At 56.1% G+C, this 22,354-nt stretch overlaps 1 protein-coding gene and 1 long non-coding RNA gene across 13 annotated transcripts in view; one reads left to right on the top strand and one right to left on the bottom strand.

Moving 5' to 3' along the window:
- The window catches only part of ARHGEF7 (Rho guanine nucleotide exchange factor 7), a 103,981-nt gene that overhangs the window by 54,867 nt on the left and 26,760 nt on the right, over positions 1–22,354 (top strand). For 10 of the 12 annotated variants that reach the window (XM_045162528.1, XM_045162530.1, XM_045162529.1 and 7 more), the window contains 4 exons: positions 2,726–2,814; positions 12,122–12,216; positions 12,418–12,513; positions 20,485–20,607. In XM_045162528.1, coding sequence (XP_045018463.1) covers positions 2,726–2,814; positions 12,122–12,216; positions 12,418–12,513; positions 20,485–20,607 — 403 coding nt within the window. Of the gene's footprint in view, positions 1–2,725; positions 2,815–9,702; positions 9,769–9,928; positions 9,932–12,121; positions 12,217–12,417; positions 12,514–20,484; positions 20,608–22,354 lie in introns of those variants that run through there. The other 2 variants (XM_045162538.1, XM_045162536.1) reach the window with 2 other exon arrangements.
- LOC123464846 lies at positions 15,677–16,206 on the bottom strand. The gene is made up of 3 exons (XR_006639878.1): positions 16,094–16,206; positions 15,795–15,944; positions 15,677–15,694 (listed from the first exon to the last, which is right to left on the bottom strand). It is a non-coding gene; the product is annotated as an uncharacterized LOC123464846 (long non-coding RNA).

Here is a 22,354-nt window from a genome sequence, read left to right as displayed (position 1 = left end):
GTCCCCTTATGTGTTTCCTGTTTACGCTTGCTTGACGCCCGAGTTCTTGATGAGCTTGTTTTCTGTTTGGCTGTTCTCTGATGGCTGGTTGTTCAGTGGGTGCCTCCTTTCCCTGGGCCGCAGAAGTACTCCTGCAGAGACGGCTGACCTTGGCTTCTGGGTCCCTGAGAGCCTTCTCGCCCTTGGAAAACCCCAAGGGTCCTCAGGAGGTGTGGCTTTGGATCACATGCTGGATGGGTCGGCTCCATTTGATCTCTGCCCGGCTGTGTCCCCCACATCAGAGTGGCTTCCCTGGCTGGCTTCCTTTCAGGAGGCGTGCGGGGCTCAGGGCCGGGCCGCTCGGTGCCAGCACTTCCTGCAGCCGGGCCCCGGGCAGCCCCATGCTGCCCTGCTCTGCAGCCCCCGCTCCTTTCCGCACCTGCTGGGAGGGTCCCCGCCCCCTTTTGTCAGCACATCTGTGTCTACATTCTATTATCAGTGCTTTGTAACGATTATTGCGTGAAAGCGGGGACAGGCTGCCTGAGTCGCTCTGAAAGGTGCGCTATTCCATCCTTGGGGTTCCCCTGCCCTCCTCACAGGGCGTGGAGTCTTGTCTTTAGATCTTGGATGGGCTGCAGAATGTTTTGTTTTCCTTAGGACGCTAGGAAAGCTGCGTGTTTTAAGATCTGTTTCCTGTGCGTTTTCCTCTGTTACGAGTGGAAACTGTTACGTGACTGGCCTCTGTCGTGTTGCATTAACACGTCCAGATTCTCTCTAGAGGTGCTGCAGGCTTGCAGGTCTGTGGTTCTGTGGCCTGCACCTCCATGGATGCCTCTCCTGGAGCCTGTCCCTGCAGCGCCAGCCCATGCCCTCCCGGGTCTCCTGCAGGGGGCACCGAGCCTTCTGCAGAGGGCACGTTGGGGGCCCCTCCGTGTGACGGCTCAGGGAGCGCCTCACACAGTGTGTTCCTGACACCTCCCAGCCCAGGAGATTCTTCTGGCGCCCAGCACATTGTATGCTCTCCTTTTTTTTGAGTGAGAGAATACAGCCTCTTTGGACTTAAGCCTTGGTTTGTCTGGGCCTCTCCCGCCTCTTTTCTTTTGTAGAACGTTAGCCTGTAGCTCGCTTTTGAAAGACGTCTTCGTTATAGTCCTCATAGTAAGTTGATTAAATTTTATTAACTGGGATGTTGAGAGGTATGTCTTAAACTTAAGTATTGATAAAATGAGGCAGTTGGCAGATGATTTGCTTTAAAAAAATTGAAAGCAGATTCAAGTCTCTCACGAATTAACCTCGCTTGACTTGTGTTGCTGTGTGCTTTCTGTGACTTTTTTTTGATCCCAGGGCTGTAGTTAGGCTCAGCTGTCTCCCCTTTACTGGTGTTGCATATGCTTCCTCCAGATGGCAGATTTTAAGGAGTAAAAGGCATTTTTTTCCTTCAGATGGAAACATCAGGTTTTCTTGCACAGTTAAATGCTGAGATGCAGATATAAGAATTGAGAGGAAGTTTTCCTCCTTGTATCTCTCATGGCTTAAAAGTCACTTGTTTCCTGTTGAGTTCTCTTTTCCATCCCGTGGACAGAGAGAGTCTTTCAGCTGGGAACAGCACCTTCTGTTTTGTTCTGTATTTTCACCCGTTTGGAAACCCTTACAGAGAGGCGTTGAAGGAAGACTCAGGTCAGCCGCTCCACAGGAGGAGGGGGACCCACAGCTAAAGATAGGCCTTTTGCTTTGGGCTTTTTATGGGTTTCCGGTGCTGAGAAGCTCATGGAAGAACTGAGCAGCTGGGATCTGGGACCTGGAGCTCGACGGTGTTTGGGATTGGAGGGCCATGCTGCCAGAGAGAGGTTCTGGACAGGTGTGCTCAGGGGCACCGCCAGCTGTCTGTGGCAGTGCCCTGTGGAGGAGGGCAGAGGGGGTGCGGGAGGACGTGGGGGGCAGAAACTGAGCCCCTGAGGCCGCGCCTGTCAGAATTTCCCCTCTCCCCCCGCCAGCCGTGGGCCACTACCAGCCTCTGTAGCTGGAGATCTCGGGATAGACACCCCCCTGCAGAACCTCAGCTACAGACACACCTACCTCGCAGAACCAGTGACCGCCAGACACACTGGCGCACATACCCGGGGCCCCAGAAGCGGCTGCAGGCGCCCCTTCAGCACCCGTGCGGAAGGAGCCTTGCTTGAGTGGCGTTGGGTGCGAGTCCTGTGATGTGCTTGAATCCTTGCAGTGACGGCGGCCCTTTCCTTGGCTCTGGTCTGGAGGTCCTGAAGACAGAGTGGCTTTTCTCGCCGCCCTGCCTGGGGCTCTCCTTCTCTGTCGCCCATCTGGGCAGGCCTTCTGCACTCTTGCGACCTGGGTCCCTCCAGACACGCTCAGACTGGGGGTCCTGGTGTCTTAAGGCTGCTAGGTGTCTGCCCACTTTCCTCTGATTTGCTGGGGTCGGACTTCCCCCGTACTGTGCCCTGAGCTGACGCGTGGCTCATGGGTTCTTTTGTGTGTTGACAGCAGCCGTGTGTAATCTGTGAGGGGTGCCGCTGAGCTGGGAGGCTGGGCCGTGGGGGTCTCTGAGCCCCGGGAGCTGACCGTGAGGAGGGGGTGGGGGCTGGGGCCTCCTGGCCACGTGCACTTCTGTCCCCCCCTCCCTGTGGTCTGGGGCTGAGTCGGAGCCAGAGGCCGGGCCGTGCGGGCTGCTGCGCTCTGTGCTCTTGGCTGGAGCCGGGAGTGAACCTGCCCTCCGTCTTTATTTCAGAAAAGCCCGTGTCACCCAAGTCCGGAACCTTGAAGAGCCCTCCCAAAGGATTCGATACGACCGCCATTAACAAGAGCTACTACAATGTGGTGAGTGGCTGAGGGGCGCTTCAGAGGACGACTGGTGTTTCAGCGTCTCTGAAGCGCGCCGTGTAGAAGGGGTCATGGCCCCGCGGGCCCGCTCCCAGGTGGCCGCGGCGCGCTCACGTGTTCGCGTTTGTGTGCGCGGCTGCGCCTGTTGCTGCGTGACCTGGTGCTGTGGTGATTTCCCCGTGTGGTTTCCAGTCTTCAGCTTGGGGTTTTACAAAGGTGCATAATGTGACTGAAAGGTTTAAGTGCCCTTAGGCTCATATGCAGAGTAGGTTGTCAGTTCTCTAGATGAGTACAGTTTTTAGTTTATTTTGTGTGTTACCATAGTCTTTCCTGGGATTGATGTGTGTATATATGTAAATAGCACGAAATTAGAGGTGAGCATCTGGACATTGTACATAGTGAAGACAAGTGTTTCAGAATCCTGAAACTTGCTGCCTTTTGAAACCTGAGCAGTTTGTGAGCTTGAGAAATGCCCTTGATACTGAGCCTCACATCTGGCCAGTCGCCCTGTGCTCCTAGCTGCTGCATCTGCTGTGGACTCATGGGCCCGCCTTCTCTTCCTCTTTCTTGGGTGAGACACTGCTTTCTTTACTGGGGAAGCTCCAGGGGGCAAGGAGTGCCATTCTGATTCCCAGTGACGTCCCGGAGTGGGAGCCCCTTGCTTCTGTGTCCATCCGGGGGTTGTGTCGGAGGACTCTTGCCTGCGTCCGACACGTCTGTCCGGGAGTCGCGTCGGAGGACCCCCCGCCTGCGTTCCCCTGGGGGTTGCGTCAGAGGACTCCTGCCTGCGTCCCTCTGGGGGTCGCATCAGAGGACCCCCTGCCCTTGTCCGTCCAGGGGTCGTGTTGGAGGACTCCCGCCCACATCCCCCCGAGGGTCGCATTTGTGGACTCCCGCCTGCGTACCCCCGGAGGTCGCGTCGGAGGACTCCTGCTGGGGCCTTTGGCGCCGTTCTCGTCTCCGGGAGCCCATTCCCGCCGGGTGAGATGTGGAACCAGGTGGCCGTGCTTTCTGGAGGTCTGGTCAGTAGCGTGTAGTCCTCTTCGGATTGAAGCGTGACCAGTGCCCTTCCAGAGGTCCATCCATCTCTAACCGCGCTCACACAGGGCGAGGAGCCCTGTGCACAGGGCCTGCTGACTCTGAATCGGGTCAGGGGACACATTGACTTCAGTCTCACGTCCAAACTGTTGTTGACGTAGAGCTGTGAGCGTAAACAGCACGTGTTAAACTGTGGTTGTTAGGACATCAGCGTGTAGTGTTGGTGGACCATCTTTTAGTGTCTCTCTCATTTTACAAAAGTGAACAAATCCAGTTAGTGACTAAGCCAGGACTCAGTTTCAGCTTGCCTGAATTCCATGTATATAAATCACACGGAAAAGTAAATGTGGGGCACACAGCACATGCAGGCCGAACAGAAGATACAGTGTGTGAGTTTTCACACTCCCTCGTGTCGTAGTGTCTTCATGGACAGCTGCACAAGTTACAGGTGTTTTAACCCCCCTGAGAGATGAGCAGCGTTCGGGGGTGAGGCCAGTGCGGGCTGATGTCACGGGAGAGACTTGGGGTCAGTGACAGGGGAGTGTCAGAGGTGGGGGGTTGCCGTGGGTGGGGGAATGTTGGAGGTGGGGGGGCGCCGTGGGTGGGGGAGAGCCGTGGGTTGGGGAGTGTCAGAGGTGGGGGGGTGCCGTGGGTGGGGGGTGTCGGAGGTGGGGGGGTGCCGTGGGTGGGGGGTGTCAGAGGTGGGGGAGAGCTGAGGTGGGGGAGTGTCGGAGGTGGGGGGGTGCCGGGGTGGGGGAGTGTCGGAGGTGGGGGGGTGCCGTGGGTGGGGGAATGTTGGAGGTGGGGGGGCGCCGTGGGTGGGGGAGAGCCGTGGGTTGGGGAGTGTCAGAGGTGGGGGAGAGCTGAGGTGGGGGAGTGTCGGAGGTGGGGGGGTGCCGGGGTGGGGGAGTGTCGGAGGTGGGGGGGTGCCGTGGGTGGGGGAGAGCCGTGGGTGGGGGAGAGCCGTGGGTGGGGGAGTGTCAGAGGTGGGGGAGAGCTGAGGTGGGGGAGAGCCGTGGGTGGGGGGGTGCCATGGGTAGGGGAGTGTCAGAGGTGGGGGGGTGTCAGAGGTGGGGGAGAGCTGAGGTGGGGGAGAGCTGAGGTGGGGGAGTGTCGGCGGTGGGGGGTTGCCGGGGTGGGGGGGTGCCGTGGGTGGGGGGTGTCAGAGGTGGGGGGTTGCCGGGGTGGGGGAGTGCCGTGGGTGGGGGGTGTCAGAGGTGGGGGAGAGCCGTGGGTGGGGGGTTGCCGGGGTGGGGGAGAGCTGGGGTGGGGGAGTGTCGGCGGTGGGGGCATGGATGCAGACCTTTGGAGGTTGAGGCGTGCGTGGGGAGGCTGTGTGTCCTCTGCTGCTGTGCGCTGGTCCAGACCAGCCACAACAGCCCTGGGGAGAGGACAAGGTCTTCGTGGCTCACCGCCGTCCTCGGGCTGCTCCCGCCTCTCCCGCCCCTGCTTCTGGGACACCCACTGAACATGTGTTGGCAAGCACTGGGTGTCACCCAGGTCTCCGAGGTGCTGTTCATTATTATTCTTTTTTTTTTTTTTCCTGTTCTAGGGAGTGTAAAATCTCTGTGGGTCTTTTTGTGTTTGCACAGTTTTCTGACCTTGAGCCCCTCTAGTGAAGTTTTATTTTATTTATTGTACCTTCAGCTCATAATTTCCATTTGTTTTATGGGTCAGTATATTCTGTATTGAAGTCATTGTTCTCATACTTTAAAAAAATTCTTTAAGCATAGTTTTCTTTAATTCTTTGGACACGTTGTCAAACTGGACTTTATTATTCAACGCAGTTTAAGTTGACCATGCCCTTGAGAGGGAGCTAGCCCCCTGTAGCCTCTGCCCCACACAGGCGCGAACCCCTCCTCCTCAGCACCACTCAGCAGGCGGGACACAGTTTACCGGGAGAGCCTGCGCTGACACGGCCATCCGGAGTCCAGGGGTCACTGCGGCGTTCACTGAACCTGCTGTGGATCCGTCATTACAGCATCAGCTGTTTCACCCCTGAAAATCCTCTGTGCCTGTTCATTCCTTGCTACCCTGAGCCCTACCCCCGACCCCTGGGAACCCCGATCTTTCCAGTGTCTCAGAGTTGGAATCATCCGGGTTGTCGACTTTTGTCTGATACTCACTTGGGGTACCTGGTTGAGCCGCTAGAGGTAAATTGCCCCAGACTGGGTGGGGGGGGATTCCCACCTGACTCTGTGCCCCCAGGGATCTGAATGCCTCGACGGGCACAGTTGCAGCGTCCCCTGGGGCAGTGGCCTCGCTGCCCCCGGTGGGTCTGGGAGGCGCTGTCGGCTCCCGGTCTCTGGATTTGCCTGCTGTTGGTGGACGGCCACCCTCATGCTCCTCACCTGCAGAACCAGAGAGCGTTTCTCAAAAGAGAAACTGTTGGTAGAATGCTGAAGACACTCAAGTCTTTAGTGCAGTATTTCTGCTTCTTGAAATCCACCCCAGAAACATTACCTGAGATGATTTCAGAGATGTTTGTGCGAGGATATTTTCATAGGAGGCTTTGTTTTGCAGTAAGCCTCAAGCAGCCTAAGTGTATAGCCGTGCACCAACGCCTCAGACGCCAGCCGTGGGTCCGTTTCTAATTCTTACAGGCGCACAGGGGGCTTTAAACAATGTCAGCTCATATTTTCATGTTACGTACAGTGAAAGAATATAAGATAGGCAGGTAGTGTGATCTGCTGTGTAACAGTGTCGTCACTGAGGGCAGAAGGCAGTGTGCGGGGAATGTGGCGGAACCGTGCTCCTCAGTAACGCTGGTAATGGGGGTGGGGGCTGCTCTGGCCCAGAGCTCAGGCTGGGTTGGAATGTCATAGGCAGTGGAGACCTCGGGTGGTGGAGTCGGGGCTCAGACACGGAGGGTCTCAGTGGAAGAAGAAACCCCGTGACTGCTTCACATGGAGGGCTGACCCGTTTTTGGTGACAGAGCCCGGCAGCACAGTTTATTTTTGCTGTGAGACGTGTTTCAGCCTCCAGCCACTGAGTGGTCAGGAGCGCCCTTCTTTGGGTGGCGGGCGGGGGTCCGGCCCTGTGTGCGGTGCTGGACGCCCTGCTGTGGGCTGCCTGGGGGAGCCCCCGCTGCTTGCACGGCCGTCTCTGCAACAGAACGCTGGTGACGCTGGCCTCGGCCTTGCCACGTGAAGGGCGTCAGCAGTTGGCCTTAAGGTGCCTCGTGAGTGTTGGCCCTTAAGAGGTTTTCATGTTATTTTGTTGTTCAGTCGCTCAGTCGTGTCCGACTCTTTGTGACCCCATGGACTGCAGCACGCCAGGTTGCCTTGTCCTTCACTATCTCCCTCAGCTTGCTCAAAGTCCTGTCCATTGAGTCGGTGATGCCATCCAGCCATTTCATCCTCTGTCGTCCCCTTCTCCTCCCGCCTTCAGTCTTTCCCAGCATCAGGGTTTTTTCCAATGAGTCAGCTCTTCACATCAGGTGGCCAAGGTATTGGAGCTTCAGCTTCAGCGTCAGTCCTCCCAATGACTATTCACGGTTGATTTCCTTTAGGGTGAACTGGTTGGATCTGCTTGCAGTCCTAGGGACCCATGGTTATCAGGAAGTGTGTTCAGAAGCATTTGAGGCCACCATACCATTCTGTTTGCAGACGGGCATCCCATTTGAGGATTAATTACCTAGGGCGGTAGTCAAGGGTGACGGGATCGTGTAATTAAAGGGAGCGAGTGTGTGACCTCTCTGAGCTTGGTGGGTGTGACAGTGAAAGGAGTCGACTGCTTTCCGCCTGGTGACAGACCCCTGGCCAGGGGAGGTCAGGGGAAGCCCTTCTCTTGGAGAAGCCACATGCCCACTCCTTAGGGGGTAAACAGTCTTCCAGCACCTCTTCTAGGGGATAGGAGTCTCCCCGTCAGCATCAGAGAACGAGTTTTCCTGACTGTGTCCATCTGAGAAGAGAGCAGGCTGTCACGACCCTCTGTGTCGTGTGGCACAGTGGCCTTGTCTTCAGGGCCGTGTCAGCGCTCCTGACGCAGCGGACAGAAGGTGCACGTCTCACCTGGTGTCATGACACGCACAGGAGCTCTGTCTGAAAGATTGTAAACATGACCCAATAGGCAGCGATCACTGGTATAGTACGTGTTAGAGTAGACATCCATCGTCCATCGTGCTGTAGCAGATTTCTACAGACCCTTCCTGTGCTCCAGATGGACCTGCCCCCACGCGTTGCCTTGGCTCCTGGGGTTGCCCAGAGCCTCTGCCTGCTTGTCCGGGAGAACCCAGGCCTGGTGGCCGGAGGCTCACATGGAGCCACAGCTGAGCCAGCCCAGCCTTGGCTGCTCTAGTCCCTCATGGCCTCTGCCTCTTCCACCTTGCCCAGGACTGGTCAGTGTCTCCCCACGGCCCGTACGGGTTCAGGCTGTTGGCACACCACCCAGGACGGGGCCGCCTGCTCCATGTGCGCTCGGGGCTGCCCCTCCTCTCCTGGCCCCTCGCTGACACTGACCGCCTGCTGCCTCTGCCCCCTGCTCCTGGGCCCTTGTCCACACTGACCGCCTGCTGCTCGGACAGGCTCTGCTCCCGCGGTTCCTGTGGATGAAGACCAAGGTGAAGCTTTTCTGGTGGTGGCCAGGACTGGGCCTGTGAGTGGAGGGAGAGTGAGCTGTGCCACGTGGGGACGGCTGGGCGGGCTGTCTGTGAGGCTCCTTCCTGCCTTGAGTCAGGGAGCTGACTCTCTGCGCCTTTGCCACAGGCCAGGAAGAGCCCCTTTTGTGAAGAAAGCAGGCAGACCCACACATGTGTGCTGTCCAGGGAGGACACGCAGGGCTGGGGTTCAGGCCGGGGTCTGCTGGCTCTGGGGTGACACAGAGCAGAGTGGGCCCACGGCTTCTGCTGGAGCTCTTGCACAGTAGATCTTCAGCATCCCACAGCCTCGTGAATCCCCAAGTTTAGAAATACTGTAAGAACGTAGCTCCTTTTAAATGGCGTAATAATATAAACATTTTATATCCACCCCCGACTCTTCTTGAGACTTAACGTCATGAAGCGTTGAGGATGCAGAAATCAGGACGCCGCCCTGGGTCCGTGACGGCCGGGGGGGCCCGAGGCCTCCGCTCCAGGCGCGGGGGCTGCAGGAATGGCTGCCTCAGCAGTACTGCTGCCCTCCTCCTCTCCTCTCCTCCAGGCTCTAGTTCATTAACCGCGGGGTCCTGTCTAGTAATTTACCTTTTGAAACTTGAAGTACTAACAGTTTAAATAGAGTGGGCTGCAAGAGTATGTGCGATGGTGACTCCCCTTTGTGGTGTGGGGGTTACAGTTAGGTGGTGGAGAGGGGTAAGAACAGCTCTGCCGGTCTTGAGTTCAACCGGGGATCGAATTCAGGCCCCCCTGCATTGGGAGCATAGGGCGGAGCACAGGGACAGGAGTCCCTGGGTGTAGTTTATGATGGTAATGTTTTACTGTGTCTGGATCACATCTTGAAAAGTTTCCTTCATGTTACATGTGCTATTATGTGTAAATCAGTTATTTTCAGAGGACTGTCAACGGCACACGGAACATAGGGCGCCCACGGAATTTGCAGTGGCGGTTGGGACTCACTTGTAAGGCGAGCGGCGCCCGCGCTCCTTTCCCGGCAGTGGTGAAGGGGCTTCTGTGGGCTGCAGGCATGAGTCGGTCCTTTGTTTGGCTCTGCTGCCGCGGCTGACAGCCAGGGATTGTCTGTGAGCTGCCCGATGCAGTCCCCCTGTGGGCACCATTGTTGGCCAGCCCACCCCCCGCCTCCCGCCCCGGGGGGAGCTTGTGCCTCTCAGCCCGCCCTCCTCGTGGTGCCCGGTGACGGCTGCTCTTCCCGGCCCTCTCTGGACCCGCCTGCATGCGATGGAGCCGTGGCGGCTGGCCTGTGACGTCCCATGGGGTCCTGCAGCAGCCAGAGCATGCAGCAGTCCAGGAAGGGGAGACAGGTGATGGCTGGAGCCCCTGGCGTGCTGCGAGCTCGGAAAGGGGTGTGCGGCGGACGCTGGTGCTGGTGGGAGTCCCTCGGCGTCTGTGGAAGCCAAGGAGCGTGGCCTGGGTGGTTTGGGCGGGGTTGCTCTAGAGCCTGTCTTGAGCACTTAACTGAAGGTTGTGTTTGTAGCCAGTAGATGCGGTTACCAGCTGGGCCGTCGCAGGAGAGGCAGTCGGGCAGCGCGCTCTGCGTGTGTCCTGGTGCACTCTCGGGGCGCTCCCTGTCTGCTCGCCCCGCGCGGCGCCGTGGCTGAGGAGGGTCATCCAAGTGCGTCGCGCTCACGCTCCTGGCACCGCTGTCGAGTGGGAGCTGTTTGTGTTCGTAAAGTGTGTGTCGGGGTCCACGCGTGTTCTTAGCAGTGTTGCTAATAGTTCCTGGTGTTTGCTCTTAGACGTGGAGTCTGAGCTGAGCCTTTGTTTTCACGTTAAGTAGGGGCTTTTTGTCTTACTTGTTTGTGACACATTTAAATTTTTTTTTAGTTTAGGGACCCACTCGTGGTACTTGATTTGCTTCGGGTCATTTTGTAAGGAGAAGATGTGGATAATATGGATGAAGCGTATCCCCTGGTGATGCAGAGGCAGGGTCACACGGTGCCCCCATCCTCCAGTCCTCTGACACTCGGGTCCACTGGGTGTTCTCGGAGGGGCGGCAGCGTAACTGTGAGAGCGGCACCCACATTTCCCCACAAGGCAGGGTCTCCCAGAGTGGCCCCTCCCCGTCCGCTGGCGTCCATGAATAGGTCCATTCAGGGGCGAAACGGAGCGGAGCCCAGAGCTGCCGCAGCGTGGGAGAGCCTGGTCCCCTCCCGTCGGCTGCGGTGGCTCCTCAGGCCCTGCACTCCCGAGTGGCCCTGCTCCCCTCCGGCACGGGGAGGACCCTAGTGAACACACAGCGACTCCTGTTGCTTGTGTCAATGCTGAAATCTAAATCTAGCTCATGATTACTTTTTTCTTAAATGTTTAAACATACCTTTTGATTATCGAAAATCAGGGGAGAAAACCGGGCATGTTTGGAGTCTTTATTCTGTCTGGTTTCTTCTGCGGGATTAGCTTAGGGTGCTGTGCTAGTTTTGGGAGACAGCGCGTTTACTGCAGGTAGTAGCTCCTCAGAAAAGGCGCGTGGCGTGACGTCATGACTGCAGAAGGCGCTGGCTCTGACAGTGGGTGGAGCAGACGGCTGAGGAGGGCTCATTGCTCCCAGGCAGCCCTCAGCCTGAGGCTGGAGAGGGGCTCGGGGGCTTCACCTCTCCCCGCTCCCCTTTTCCTGTGTAGAGGAGGGTTTTCTCTGGATGGGAGGTGCTGTGGATGGGGCACTGGCTCAGCCTTCCAGGCTCCATCCATCCATCAGGCTCCCCCTGCAGACCTGAGCTGCCCGCCCAGCCCCACCCCAGGGGCCGGTGCTCCTGCCATTGACTGCGGTGGAAAGGGGCTCCTGTTTGAGCTCAGCTGTTTTACACTTAGATTTCTTTCTCGGTTTTTAGCAGTTGTTAACTACTTTTGTCTGTATTTACTGCAGGCTGTCAGGAAACATGTTAATTTCAAGGTTGATTCATAGTTTTTCTCCCATCTCTGCATACAGTGGTGGTTTTATGCTGGTGGACTTTTAATCTGTAACATGTATAGGATGGTCTGAGACGGTCATCGTCTGTTGTGAAGGTCTGCAGTGCCCAGAAAGTGACCTAGAATGACCAGACGCCTCTAAGGGTGAGCTTCATGTTTGTTTTTAGTCGGTGCACTTTCCGTGCGTCACAGTGCACAGATGCTCAGGGCGCGAGTCGGCGAGCTGTAGCCGGTGTGTATCTCTGTGTAACAACCACCCAAATCATGAGGCAGAACTTATCCATTATACCAGAAATTGATCTCATGTCCCTTTCCCCATTGTCCCCCCACCCCCCGTCCCTGCCCTCACAGATCAGTTTGGCCCAGCCTTGGGTTTCCCATAGATGGGGTATATGAACAGCTTCTTTTGCACGGCGCGTGTTGTGGAGACTCATCCACGCCTCCATGCTGTCGAGACTGTCAGTGGTTCCTCCTTTCTGTCTAAACAGACTTAGCATTACTATCTGAGGATGGAATGCATTCAGGCCTCTTTCTAGGTGTACCTGTGTTAAATGTGCTTGGCAGGAAGATGAAGTCAGTTGGATAGCCTCGATTATAACTCATTACCTGAATTTACTAGTTAATCACAGGGAGTGATGATATTAAACAAGCCAGCGTTACATAGAAGCAACAGTGTGAATTGAACAGGAGTGATGAACTTTCCAAAGCTTATACATCTTAATGTCAAGTAATACTTATCATTTATTGTAGGTGCTACAGAATATTTTGGAAACTGAAAATGAATATTCTAAAGAACTTCAGACTGTGCTTTCAACCTACCTGCGGCCCCTGCAGACCAGCGAGAAGTAAGTTAGATGGTAATTGTGTCAAGCGTTGGAACAGTGGTCCCCTGGGCTGTTGCCTCGTGTTTTCAGAGAACAGCAGCTGAAACGCTGGGACAGAATGCGGCTGAAGACACAAGACAGCTCCTTGTGTATTAGGGGGCGGGGCGGGGCGCGCGAGTAAGACCGCTCACACGTGTCTCCTGTTGTTTTTCTCGGCTCTAGGTTGAGTTCAGCAAACACGTCACATTTAATGGGAAATCTAGAAGAAATATGTTCTTTCCAGCAAATGCTTGTACAGTCTTTAGAAGAATGCACCAAGTAAGTAAGAGGCTAATGATGTAAAATTCAGATGGATATAACTGGTATTTGAAGGGTCAGGACTAACTTAACTTCAGGTTTCACATTTCCTAAGGTGGATACTGGGTTATTTCGAATGTTTGGGGTATATCAAGCTTTACAGTAAAGTGTCTTTCAGACTCTCTCCCTCAGTGGGATCTACTGACTGCTCGGAGCCGGGAGAGAGGTTTCCTGTGAGCGGTGGCCCTTTGGGGTGGCGGCTGCGGAAGGAAGGGAGCCCGCAAGGGAGCAGCGCGGCTCGGTGCCGGCCCTGCCGAGGTCGGGGGGCTCGGTGCCGGCCCTGCCGAGGTCGGGGGGCTCGGTGCCGGCCCTGCCGAGGTCGGGGGGCTCGGTGCCGGCCCTGCCGAGGTCGGGGGGCTCGGTGCCGGCCCTGCCGAGGTCGGGGGGCTCGGTGCCGGCCCTGCCGAGGCGGGGGCACGGCGCGCTGCTCACAGGCGCGCGTCTGTCTCCGTCCGCGCCGGCTCTTCTTACGCGGGCTTTGGGTCGGTTCAGGGCCGGACGCACGGCCAGCTTTCTCCGGCTCTTTTCTCATTCGTCCTCTGCTTACTCAGGCGGCAGCCAGCGCGCCGGACACGTGTTAACGAGACAGAAGTGACCCCTTGCCTAGCGGAGCTGTAGGCGGGGAGGGAGGCAGCTGGTTACCGCGGTGGAGGCAATTCAGACGGCAGCGTGGAAACGCTGTGAGGAAAGCTGAAGGCGGATTTCAGGGGAGCTCGGCCAAGCGCTGCGGTGATGGGAGTACGGCAGGCAGAGGCCGCGGCGGCCGCCCTGCCCCAGAGCCCGTGCCGCTTGAGCTCGTCGGGGCCCAGCCTCTCCATCACTCACTGTGCGGTCGGTCATCCGCTCGTTCCCTCGCTCTCTGGCCCCGCCCTCGCAGGTCACCCTGCGCCAGCACTCAACCTGGCGCAGTCTCCCGCGCGTCCTTCTGTCCTGGAGAGTGCTGGTTCCTGTGGCAGCCACTGCCCTGCCCTTGCGCTGCCCCCGCCCTGGCTCAGGCCGGCCCTCCTCCTGTGTCCTGCACGGGCCTCCTGACGGGGCCCTGACCTCCGGGTGGCCCTCTGCCCGTCCATCTCCCCAGCAGCGTCTAGCCTCAGCCTTGCTCAGAAGCTGGGGGGTGCCTGGTTATTCCTGTGCTTGTTCCCAGCTGTGTTTCACAGGCTGGCCTCGAGGGCCACAGGGGTGGCCTGAGGGTGGGGGAGCTAAGGTAGGAAGGAGGTCGGTCCCCGCGTGGCGGCTGTCTGTGGAGCACTGCCCACACCCGGCTCCTGCCCGCTCTGCTGCACGGGCCTCGGCTCAGTCGGCAGGCCCGCTCCGTCGAGGGGGGGTGGGGGGGTGGGGGGGCGCCTGGGAGGCGGTGTGCTCCAGCCATCCCCGCCCTCCCCTCCACCCGGTCCGCTTCCTGCAGCTGCCCGCCTGCAGTCCTGCGGGTCGCTCCACCCCGGGGGCGTGGGCCGTGCTGGCACAGCCCGTCTCCCTGGCGCTTCTGCCACGCATGGTGCGTGCGCTGCCCTGCTCGCTTGTACTCGGCTTAGGTGCAGACTCCTCCGCGTACTGTAGGCTGAATTCCCGTTAGTTGTCTTATATTCTGTAGGGCTTCAGGTTATTGAAGAAAATACTGAAATAAACATTTGAAATAATTGCCACTGGTTAAATAAACATTGTGTATTTAGTTCAAAGTTATTTATAAAGTGTGTTTTAAGATATAAAAAAATTCATCTTTGTAGACAGTGGACCATTACTGTAACATTTTCACAGTAAAAGTATTTGTTTTAGATTATTATCAAAATACAAATTTGAACTAGAGAATAGTTTATTTTGTCTGAAAGTTGTATTTTGAACCATCCAAATAATAGAAACACGGGGGATCCAGAGATGGTATTTACCCTTGTAGAACGGGCCGGCTGAGACGCAGAGCACCCTCTGGTTCTTCTGGGCCGTCCGTAATGAAGATCAGAGCACAGGACTTGAGCTGGCGAGGAGGCGACTGGGGCGGCAAGTGTGGTCGTCGCCTCCGACCCCAGCAGGGCCTCTGCACAGTGGGCCCCGCGTCAGGATCGGCCCCCCGCGTGTCAGCTGGGAGGTCCTGAGTGGCTCTTGCTGGAACCTCCTGACTTGTTGAATGAGACTGTGTGATTCCACGGAAACGCTTCCAGCTCTAGAACCTTGCACGCCTAGGAAGTTCGGAAGGGAAGGCACTCCACGGGCACGTGGGGGCGTGAGTGGACGGCTCGAGGCGGGGGCTGGAGCTGCTGGCTGGTGATGGGGCTCCTTTGGCGGAGCCTCAGGCGCTGCCGCCTCCCCGGGCCTCTGGCATCCTTGAGGAAGTCGTCCATGTTCAGGGTTTGGGGTCCAGGCGCTGCCAGCGCCCTGAGGCTCCGGCGTGGAGGCACTCGTGTCCCCTCACGGGGACACCTCTCTCAGTCCTTAGTGGACAGACTCAGGTGGGATGCAGAGGCTCACTCAGGTCACAGCCACACCCTTGTGCTACCCTTGGTCTTCCCGGGAAGTCGGTGGCTACTGGACCCTGAACCTTTCTCTGCAGTTAGCAGTGCCAGCAGGAGTAAACGTGCCATGAGGGGCCATCGTGCGGCAGCTCTGCTTGCTCAGGGCTCTCCTGGAGCGCACCCCTCTCTGCTCTGGGGAAGGAGGAGGGCCCTGGGCGTCCCCACCCACCTTGTAGTGGGGTCTCCCTGGGGAGGCTGTGGGGACTGCCTGTGTCACCACCAGGCACCAGGCCACTGCCCCTCACCTGTGTCAGACCACAGACCCTCACCTGTGTCAGACCACAGACCCTCACCTGTGTCAGACCACGGACCCTCACCTGTGTCAGACCACGGACCCTCACCTGTGTCAGACCACGGACCACTCACCTGTGTCAGACCATCGATAACTCACCTGTGTCAGACCACGGACCCCTCACCTGTGTCAGACCACGGACCCTCACCTGTGTCAGACCATCGATAACTCACCTGTGTCAGACCACGGACCCCTCACCTGTGTCAGACCATGGACCGCTCACCTGTGTCAGACCACGGACCCTCACCTGTGTCAGACCATCGATAACTCACCTGTGTCAGACCACGGACCCTCACCTGTGTCAGACCACGGACCCCTCACCTGTGTCAGACCATCGATAACTCACCTGTGTCAGACCACGGACCCCTCACCTGTGTCAGACCATGGACCGCTCACCTGTGTCAGACCACAGACCATTCACCTGTGTCAGACCACGGACCCCTCACCTGTGTCAGACCACGGACCCCTCACCTGTGTCAGACCACGGACCCCTCACCTGTGTCAGACCATGGACCGCTCACCTGTGTCAGACCACGGACCACTCACCTGTGTCAGACCATCGATAACTCACCTGTGTCAGACCACGGACCCCTCACCTGTGTCAGACCACTGATCGCTCACCTGTGTCAGACCATGGACCCCTCACCTGTATCAGACCACAGACCACTCACCTGTGTCAGACCATCGATAACTCACCTGTGTCAGACCACGGACCACTCACCTGTGTCAGACCACGGACCCTCACCTGTGTCAGACCACTGATAGCTCACCTGTGTCAGACCACAGACCACTCACCTGTGTCAGACCATCGATAACTCACCTGTATCAGACCATTGATAATTCCTCCCCTGTTATCTGACCATTCATAACTCACCTGTATCAGACCAGTGGTAACCCGTCACTTGTTATCTGACCATTGATAACTCCTCACCTGTTACTTGACCTTTCATAACTCACCTGTATCAGACCGTTGATAACTCTTCACCTGTTCAGTTCAGTCACTCAGTCATGTCCGACTCTTGTGATCCCATGGACTGCAGCACACCAGGCTTCCCTGTCCATCACCAACTCCCGGAGCTTGCTGAAACTCATGTCCACTGAGTCAGTGATGCTATCCAACCATCTCATCCTCTGTCCGTCCCTTTCTCCTTTCCCCTTCAATCTTTCTCAGCATCAGGGTCTTTTCCAGTGTCAGTTCTTCGCGTCAAGTGGCCAAAGTATTGGAGCTTCAGCATCTGTCCCTCCAATGAATATTCAGAACTGATTTCATTTAGGATTGGATCATTTAGGTTGGATCTCCTTGCTGTTCAAGGGACTCTGAAGAGTCTTCTCCAACACCACAGTTCAAAAGCATCAATTCTTTGGCTCTCAGCTTTCTTTAGAGTCCAGTTCTCACATCCATACATGACCACTGGAAAAACTATAGCCTTGACTAGATGGACCTTTGTTGGCAAAGGGATGTCTCTGCTTTTTAATAATGCCGTCTAGATTGGTCATAGCTTTTCTTCCAAGGAGCAAGTGTCTTTTAATTTCATGGCTGCAGTCACCATCTGCAGTGATTTTGGAGCCCAAGAAAATAAAGTCTCTCACTGTTTGCATTGTTTCGCCATCTATTTGCCATGAAGTGATGGGACCAGATGCCATAATCTTAATTTTCGGAATGTTGAGTTTTAAGCCATCTTTTTCATTCTCCTCTTTCACTTTCATCAAGAGGCTCTTGAGTTCTTCTTCACTTTCTGCCATAAGGGTGGTGTCATCTGCATATCTGAGGTTATTGATATTTCTCCCGGCAATCTTGATTCCAGTTTGTGTTTCTTCCAGTCCAGCGTTTCTCATGATGTACTCTGCATAGAAGTTAAATAAGCATGGTGACAATATACAGTCTTGACGAACTCCTTTTCCTATTTGGAACCAGTCTGTTGTTCCATGTCCAGTTCTAACTGTTGCTTCCTGACCTGCATACAAATTTCTCAAGAGGCAGATCAGGTGGTCTGGTATTCCCATCTCTTGAAGAATTTTCCACAGTTTATTGTGATCCACACAGTCAAAGGCTTTGGCATAGTCAATAAAGCAGAAATAGATGTTTTTCTGGAACTCTTTCTTTTTTCATGATCCAATGGATGTTGGCAATTTGATCTCTGGTTCCTCTGCCTTTTCTAAATCCAGCTTGAACATCTGGAAGTTCTTGTTTCACATACTGTTGAACCCTCGCTTGGAGAATTTTGAGCATTACTTTGCTAGTGTGTGAGATGAGTGCAATTGTGCAGTAGTTTGAACTTTCTTTGGCATTGCCTTTGGGATTGGAATGAAAACTGACCTTTTCCAGTCCTGTGGCCACTCCTGAGTTTTCCAAATTTACTGGCATATTGAGTGCAGCACTTTCACAGCATCATCTTTCAGGATTTGCAATAGCTCAACTGGAATTCCATCACCTTCACTAGCTTTGTTTGTAGTGATGCTTTCTAAGGCCCACTTGACTTCACGTTCCAGGATGTCTGGCTCTAGGTGAGTGATCACACCATCATGATTATCTTGGTCATGAAGATCTTTTTTGTACAGTTCTTCTGTGTATTCCTGCACCTCTTCTTCATATCCTCTGCTTCTGTTATGTCCATACCATTTCTGTCCTTTATTGAGCCATCTTTGCATGAAATGTTCCCTCGGTATCTCTAATTTTCTTGAAGAGATCTCTAGTCTTTCCCATCCTATTGTTTTCCTCTATTTCTTTGCATTGATCTCTGAGGAAGGCTTTCTTATCTCTCCTTGCTATTCTTTGGAACTCTGTATTCAGATGAATATCTTTCCTTTTCTCCTTTGCCTTTAACTTCTTTTCTTTCGTCAGCTATTTGTAAGGCCTCCTCAGACAACCATTTTGCCTTTTTGCATTTCTTTTTCTTGGGGATGGTCTTGGTCACTGCCTCCTGTACAGTGTCAGGAACCTCCGTCCGTAGTTGGTCAGGCGCTCTGTCTCTCAGATCTAGTCCCCTGGATCTGTTTGTCACTCCCACTGGATAATCGTAAGGGATTTGATTTAGGTCATAGCTGAATGGACTAGTGGTTTTACCTGTTTCCTTCACCTGTTACCAGACCATCGATAACTCCACCTGGTATCTGACCACTGGTAACTCTCCGCCTGTTAGCAGGTCCTTGGTTAGGGTTAGGGTTAGGGTTAGGGTTAGGGTTAGCCGTAACCCTTCCTACCAGCCCCCCCATCATTAGATCAAGGATAGAGCCACAGTAGCGGCCTCTCTGGCCCGGCACTAATTGTCACAGCTTGGTGTGGGGCCACCAGGAGGCTGCAGGGGGTGCGGGGCAGCCCTGCGCTCTGCTGCACGTCTGCTGCACGTCTGCGTGCTCCCAAACCCGCCTCTGGAAGCACAAGAGAGAACCACGATGAAAATCCTCTCTCAATTCTTAAGTCACGTTCTGCCTGGATGATCTTTATGTTCCATTATTTCGGTGATCTACACGGTGTTACGTGTGCGATGTATTGGCATAATAGTTAGGCTCCAATTAAGACCACTCACGTAACCTTTCTGAGCTCCGGCTGCTAGTTCAGGTTGGCGAGTTGATGAACTATGAAGGTTTCATAAACTGGTGGCAAGTGTAGTGATTTCTTGCACAATTGGATTGAGAGAGGTAGTAAAACTCTAGAGCCAAGCTCGATGGGAAGAAAGAAAGAAAAGCTTATATACTGGAGTCATTGCCCGTATGTAGTTCATGGACGTGTAGCAGATTAAAGCCCCTTGACCCAGCTTGCAGTGTGAGTGTGTGGCGCTGTGGTCTGGCCCAGGCGGGCGAGGCCGTCCCAGCAGCTCCTGGCCCGCGCTGAGCAGGGCGTGCGGCCCCGTCATCTCGTCAGGTAGACAGCGTGTCTGCAGGCTTCCCATGCCCGCCCAGGCAGCGGTTTGCTCCTCTCGGCCAGAGCATGCGTCCCGTCACTGCTGCGTCCTCAGCCCTGCAGCCAGGCGGTGGGGTCCTGCTGGGTCTCTCGCAGAAGAAGGCGGCCTCTGCCTGTTTCTGGCATTCAAGCGTGACCGTTGCCTGCTGAGATGTCATTGTCTCGGGGTGGGTGTGTCTCAGGTGTCCAGGTCCTGGTAGAAAGCAGTTGGTCTCAGAGCCTTTGGGGAGGGTGCCCTTGGCAGCGTGTGATGCCTGCTCCCTGGTGACTGGAGGGGCTGCTCCCTCTCTGGGGTGTGCCCTCTCCCCTCTGGGGTGCGCCCTCTCCCCTCTGGAGTGTGCCCTCTCCCCTCTGGGGTGCGCCTTGTGCCCCTCTGGGGTGTGCCCTCTCCCCTCTGGGGTGCACCTTGTGCCCCTCTGGGGTGCGCCCTGTCCCCTCTGGGGGCACCTGCAGTGTGTGGCTGTATGATTGAGGCCTCGGCTTGCTCTCTGTTATATTCAGCTTAGTTTTGAACTGGGTTTGTATCTCCCCAAAGATTGCAGTCACCCCTAAGGTAGAGACTCGCTTTTTCTCTGTTTTTAATGTGTTCCCAGTGCCTGACTGAATGGTTGAAGTTAATTTATTGAGTCAGTGACTGTTTATCCTGCAGATAGGCGAAACTGTGACTAATCTCTGAAGGCTGTTAAAACCCACTTGGGGGTTCACGCTTGGGAAAAAGTCTGCCACCAGTGTGGATGCCCGCTTGCTTTGACCCCAGATCCCAGTGAATGAGCAGAGCGCTGGCACTCGCGTACACGCAGGGCCTGCTCAGGGGCAGGCTATAGGGTCCTGCCGTCCCCGACGCTCCGGGGGTGTCCCTCACCTGGCAGGGTGCCCGCCCCGCTCTGCGGGCCACTCGTCTCTCCTCCCACCCGGGAAGCCAGCTGTGGGGCTTCTCCTGTGCTCGTCTCGTGGCTACTTCAGCAGGAAACCTTACCGACCAAGTAACCACACATTATGTTTCTCCTTATTTAATACATGACATAACGCTCCTGGACATCTGTTTTGCTTGGTGCCCGAGGAAGGGGCTGGCGTGCAGGTCCTGGCGTCTGGATGCTGGAGAAGGGGAAGGCCTGCTTTCCGCCGCGCGGCTCCCCGGGGGCTGGGTGCCGGGCGTGCCATCTGGGGCTGCCCCGTGCGCTGGGGCCCGCCCTGTGTGATGCTCACTCAGTGCGGTTCCGTGTCGCTGTCCGCAGGATGCCGGAGGCCCAGCAGAGGGTCGGGGGCTGCTTCCTCAGCCTGATGCCGCAGATGAAGACCCTGTACCTGGCATACTGTGCCAACCACCCGTCGGCGGTCAGTGTCCTCACGGAGCACAGGTATGTCTCACGGACTTCTTCCCAGGTTGGGGGGTGGCTGTGTCCTGGGGTTCCCTCCAGGCAGCTCATTTCTGTCAAATGTTACTTGAAACACGGTGCAGGCGTTGTGTGTTTTTCAAGAATGGTAAGTTTAATTATCCTCCAAGTGAGTGTCTGGGGAGGACTGATGTCAGGCTAAAATCCTAGTTAGCGCTTATAATAGAAATGGGCGTGTTTTGAAGTCTCCTCTTCAGCCTGGACGCTTTGGACGGAGGTCAGGGGAGCTGGTGGGAGCTCTGGAGGGTGGCCGTGGGCTGGTCCGGGCTGCCGGCATCGCCTCCGCTCAGTGCGTGAGACTGGAGTGCGTGTGACAGAGCTGGCCTTGCTGCGGGAGACGGTGTCCGTCTCTGTGGGGCGTGCCGAGCCAGAGGCTGTGCGCTCCCGCTCTGCGGCCGGGAAACCAGGGAAGCAGCAGCGGGCCGCTCTCTGCTCGTCTGAGCAGGCACGGCCGGTGCGTCCTGGGCGGTACGGAGCCCGGCCTCCTGAGCGGCAGGGAGGACCGCGGGGCTTGACCTGCACACGGGGTGGGCACCGAGGCTCTGCTTCTGCTCCCAGAGGGGCACGCGTCTGTGTTAAGGATTCAAAAAACTTTATGGTTCCTTTTGAAAACAGTCGTTCTGCCATAAATAGCAGTTCAGTCATTTTTTAAACCATAAATTAAGAAATGGTGTGAGTCGCAGCAAGGTAAATGCCACTGTGCTCCTGATTTAAATATTTAAACTCAAGTTATTACTAACTTAATATTTCAGTTTGAAGTTTAGAGGCTGTGCTGGGAAGCTGGAGTTGTTGGGCTGTTTGTAACTGAATGACGCTCTGGCGAGGCGGCCTGTGGCCGGGTCGTGTGGGCCTTCGGGAGGGCCTGTGGCCTGCTTTGAGCCCACCCACCACTCAGCAGCCGGTGGCCCTCGGAGATCACCCCTCTTTTCTGGAAGCGCCTGGTCATAGGGTCCTGTTGGTGGGAAGCAAAATCCCTGAGTAGCTGAGCGTCTACTCCTGGGAACAATGATTTATATGTGTTTCCTCCTGACCGAGATGCAGGGATTGAAATGTGAAATTTCTGAAACTTCCTCAGGAATTGCTGACGCAGTCCTGGGAGAGATGAACAGCAGATAGAAGGCTGGGGTGAATTCAGGGCATTTTAAATGTGTTCTCTCCTTCCGCCATTTCGGTCAGGGGCCGGCCCCCTGGGGGTTAAGCTGTGTCCTGAAGGTGACATTTAAAACCATTCAGACGTTCAGGGCAACGCTTGTGAGCATGTGGTGTGTTCCTCTCTGTATTATTGCTTTAATGACTGCTTGTGTCATGGCTGAAACCTCAGGGCAGCTTTTCCCAGAAGAGCAGGAGGGCGTCCAGGTGGGGCTGTGCTCAGGGACCCCTGCCCGCCTCCACGTGGTGTGTCGCGGGTGGGAGGGGTGGGCACTCAGGCCCTGGGACTGTGCCGAGGACAGGTGAGCGAGGCGGCTGGCAGGATGCGCTGCCCGCGTGCCGTCCTGAGGCCCCTGGGCGGCGGCGCCTGCCCCGCCCAAAGCTCAGACCGGCCTCCGCAGCGTGAGTAGGGGTTGAGAGCCGGCCGCTCAGGCTGGTGGCCTCCGCCAGCCCGCCCTCCCTTCCCTTCTGTCCTGGGTCCTGCTTGTGGCCTCTGTCCTCTCGTTGAGGTCGTGAAACCACCACTTAGGGGTGGATCGATCTGTTTTTCTGCTTGAATATA

Source organism: Bubalus bubalis, chromosome 13, assembly GCF_019923935.1.
Source record: "Bubalus bubalis isolate 160015118507 breed Murrah chromosome 13, NDDB_SH_1, whole genome shotgun sequence".
Lineage (NCBI taxonomy): Eukaryota > Metazoa > Chordata > Mammalia > Artiodactyla > Bovidae > Bubalus > Bubalus bubalis.
Note: the sequence above shows the minus strand (reverse complement) of the source record. Positions and strands in the feature narration are given on the sequence as shown.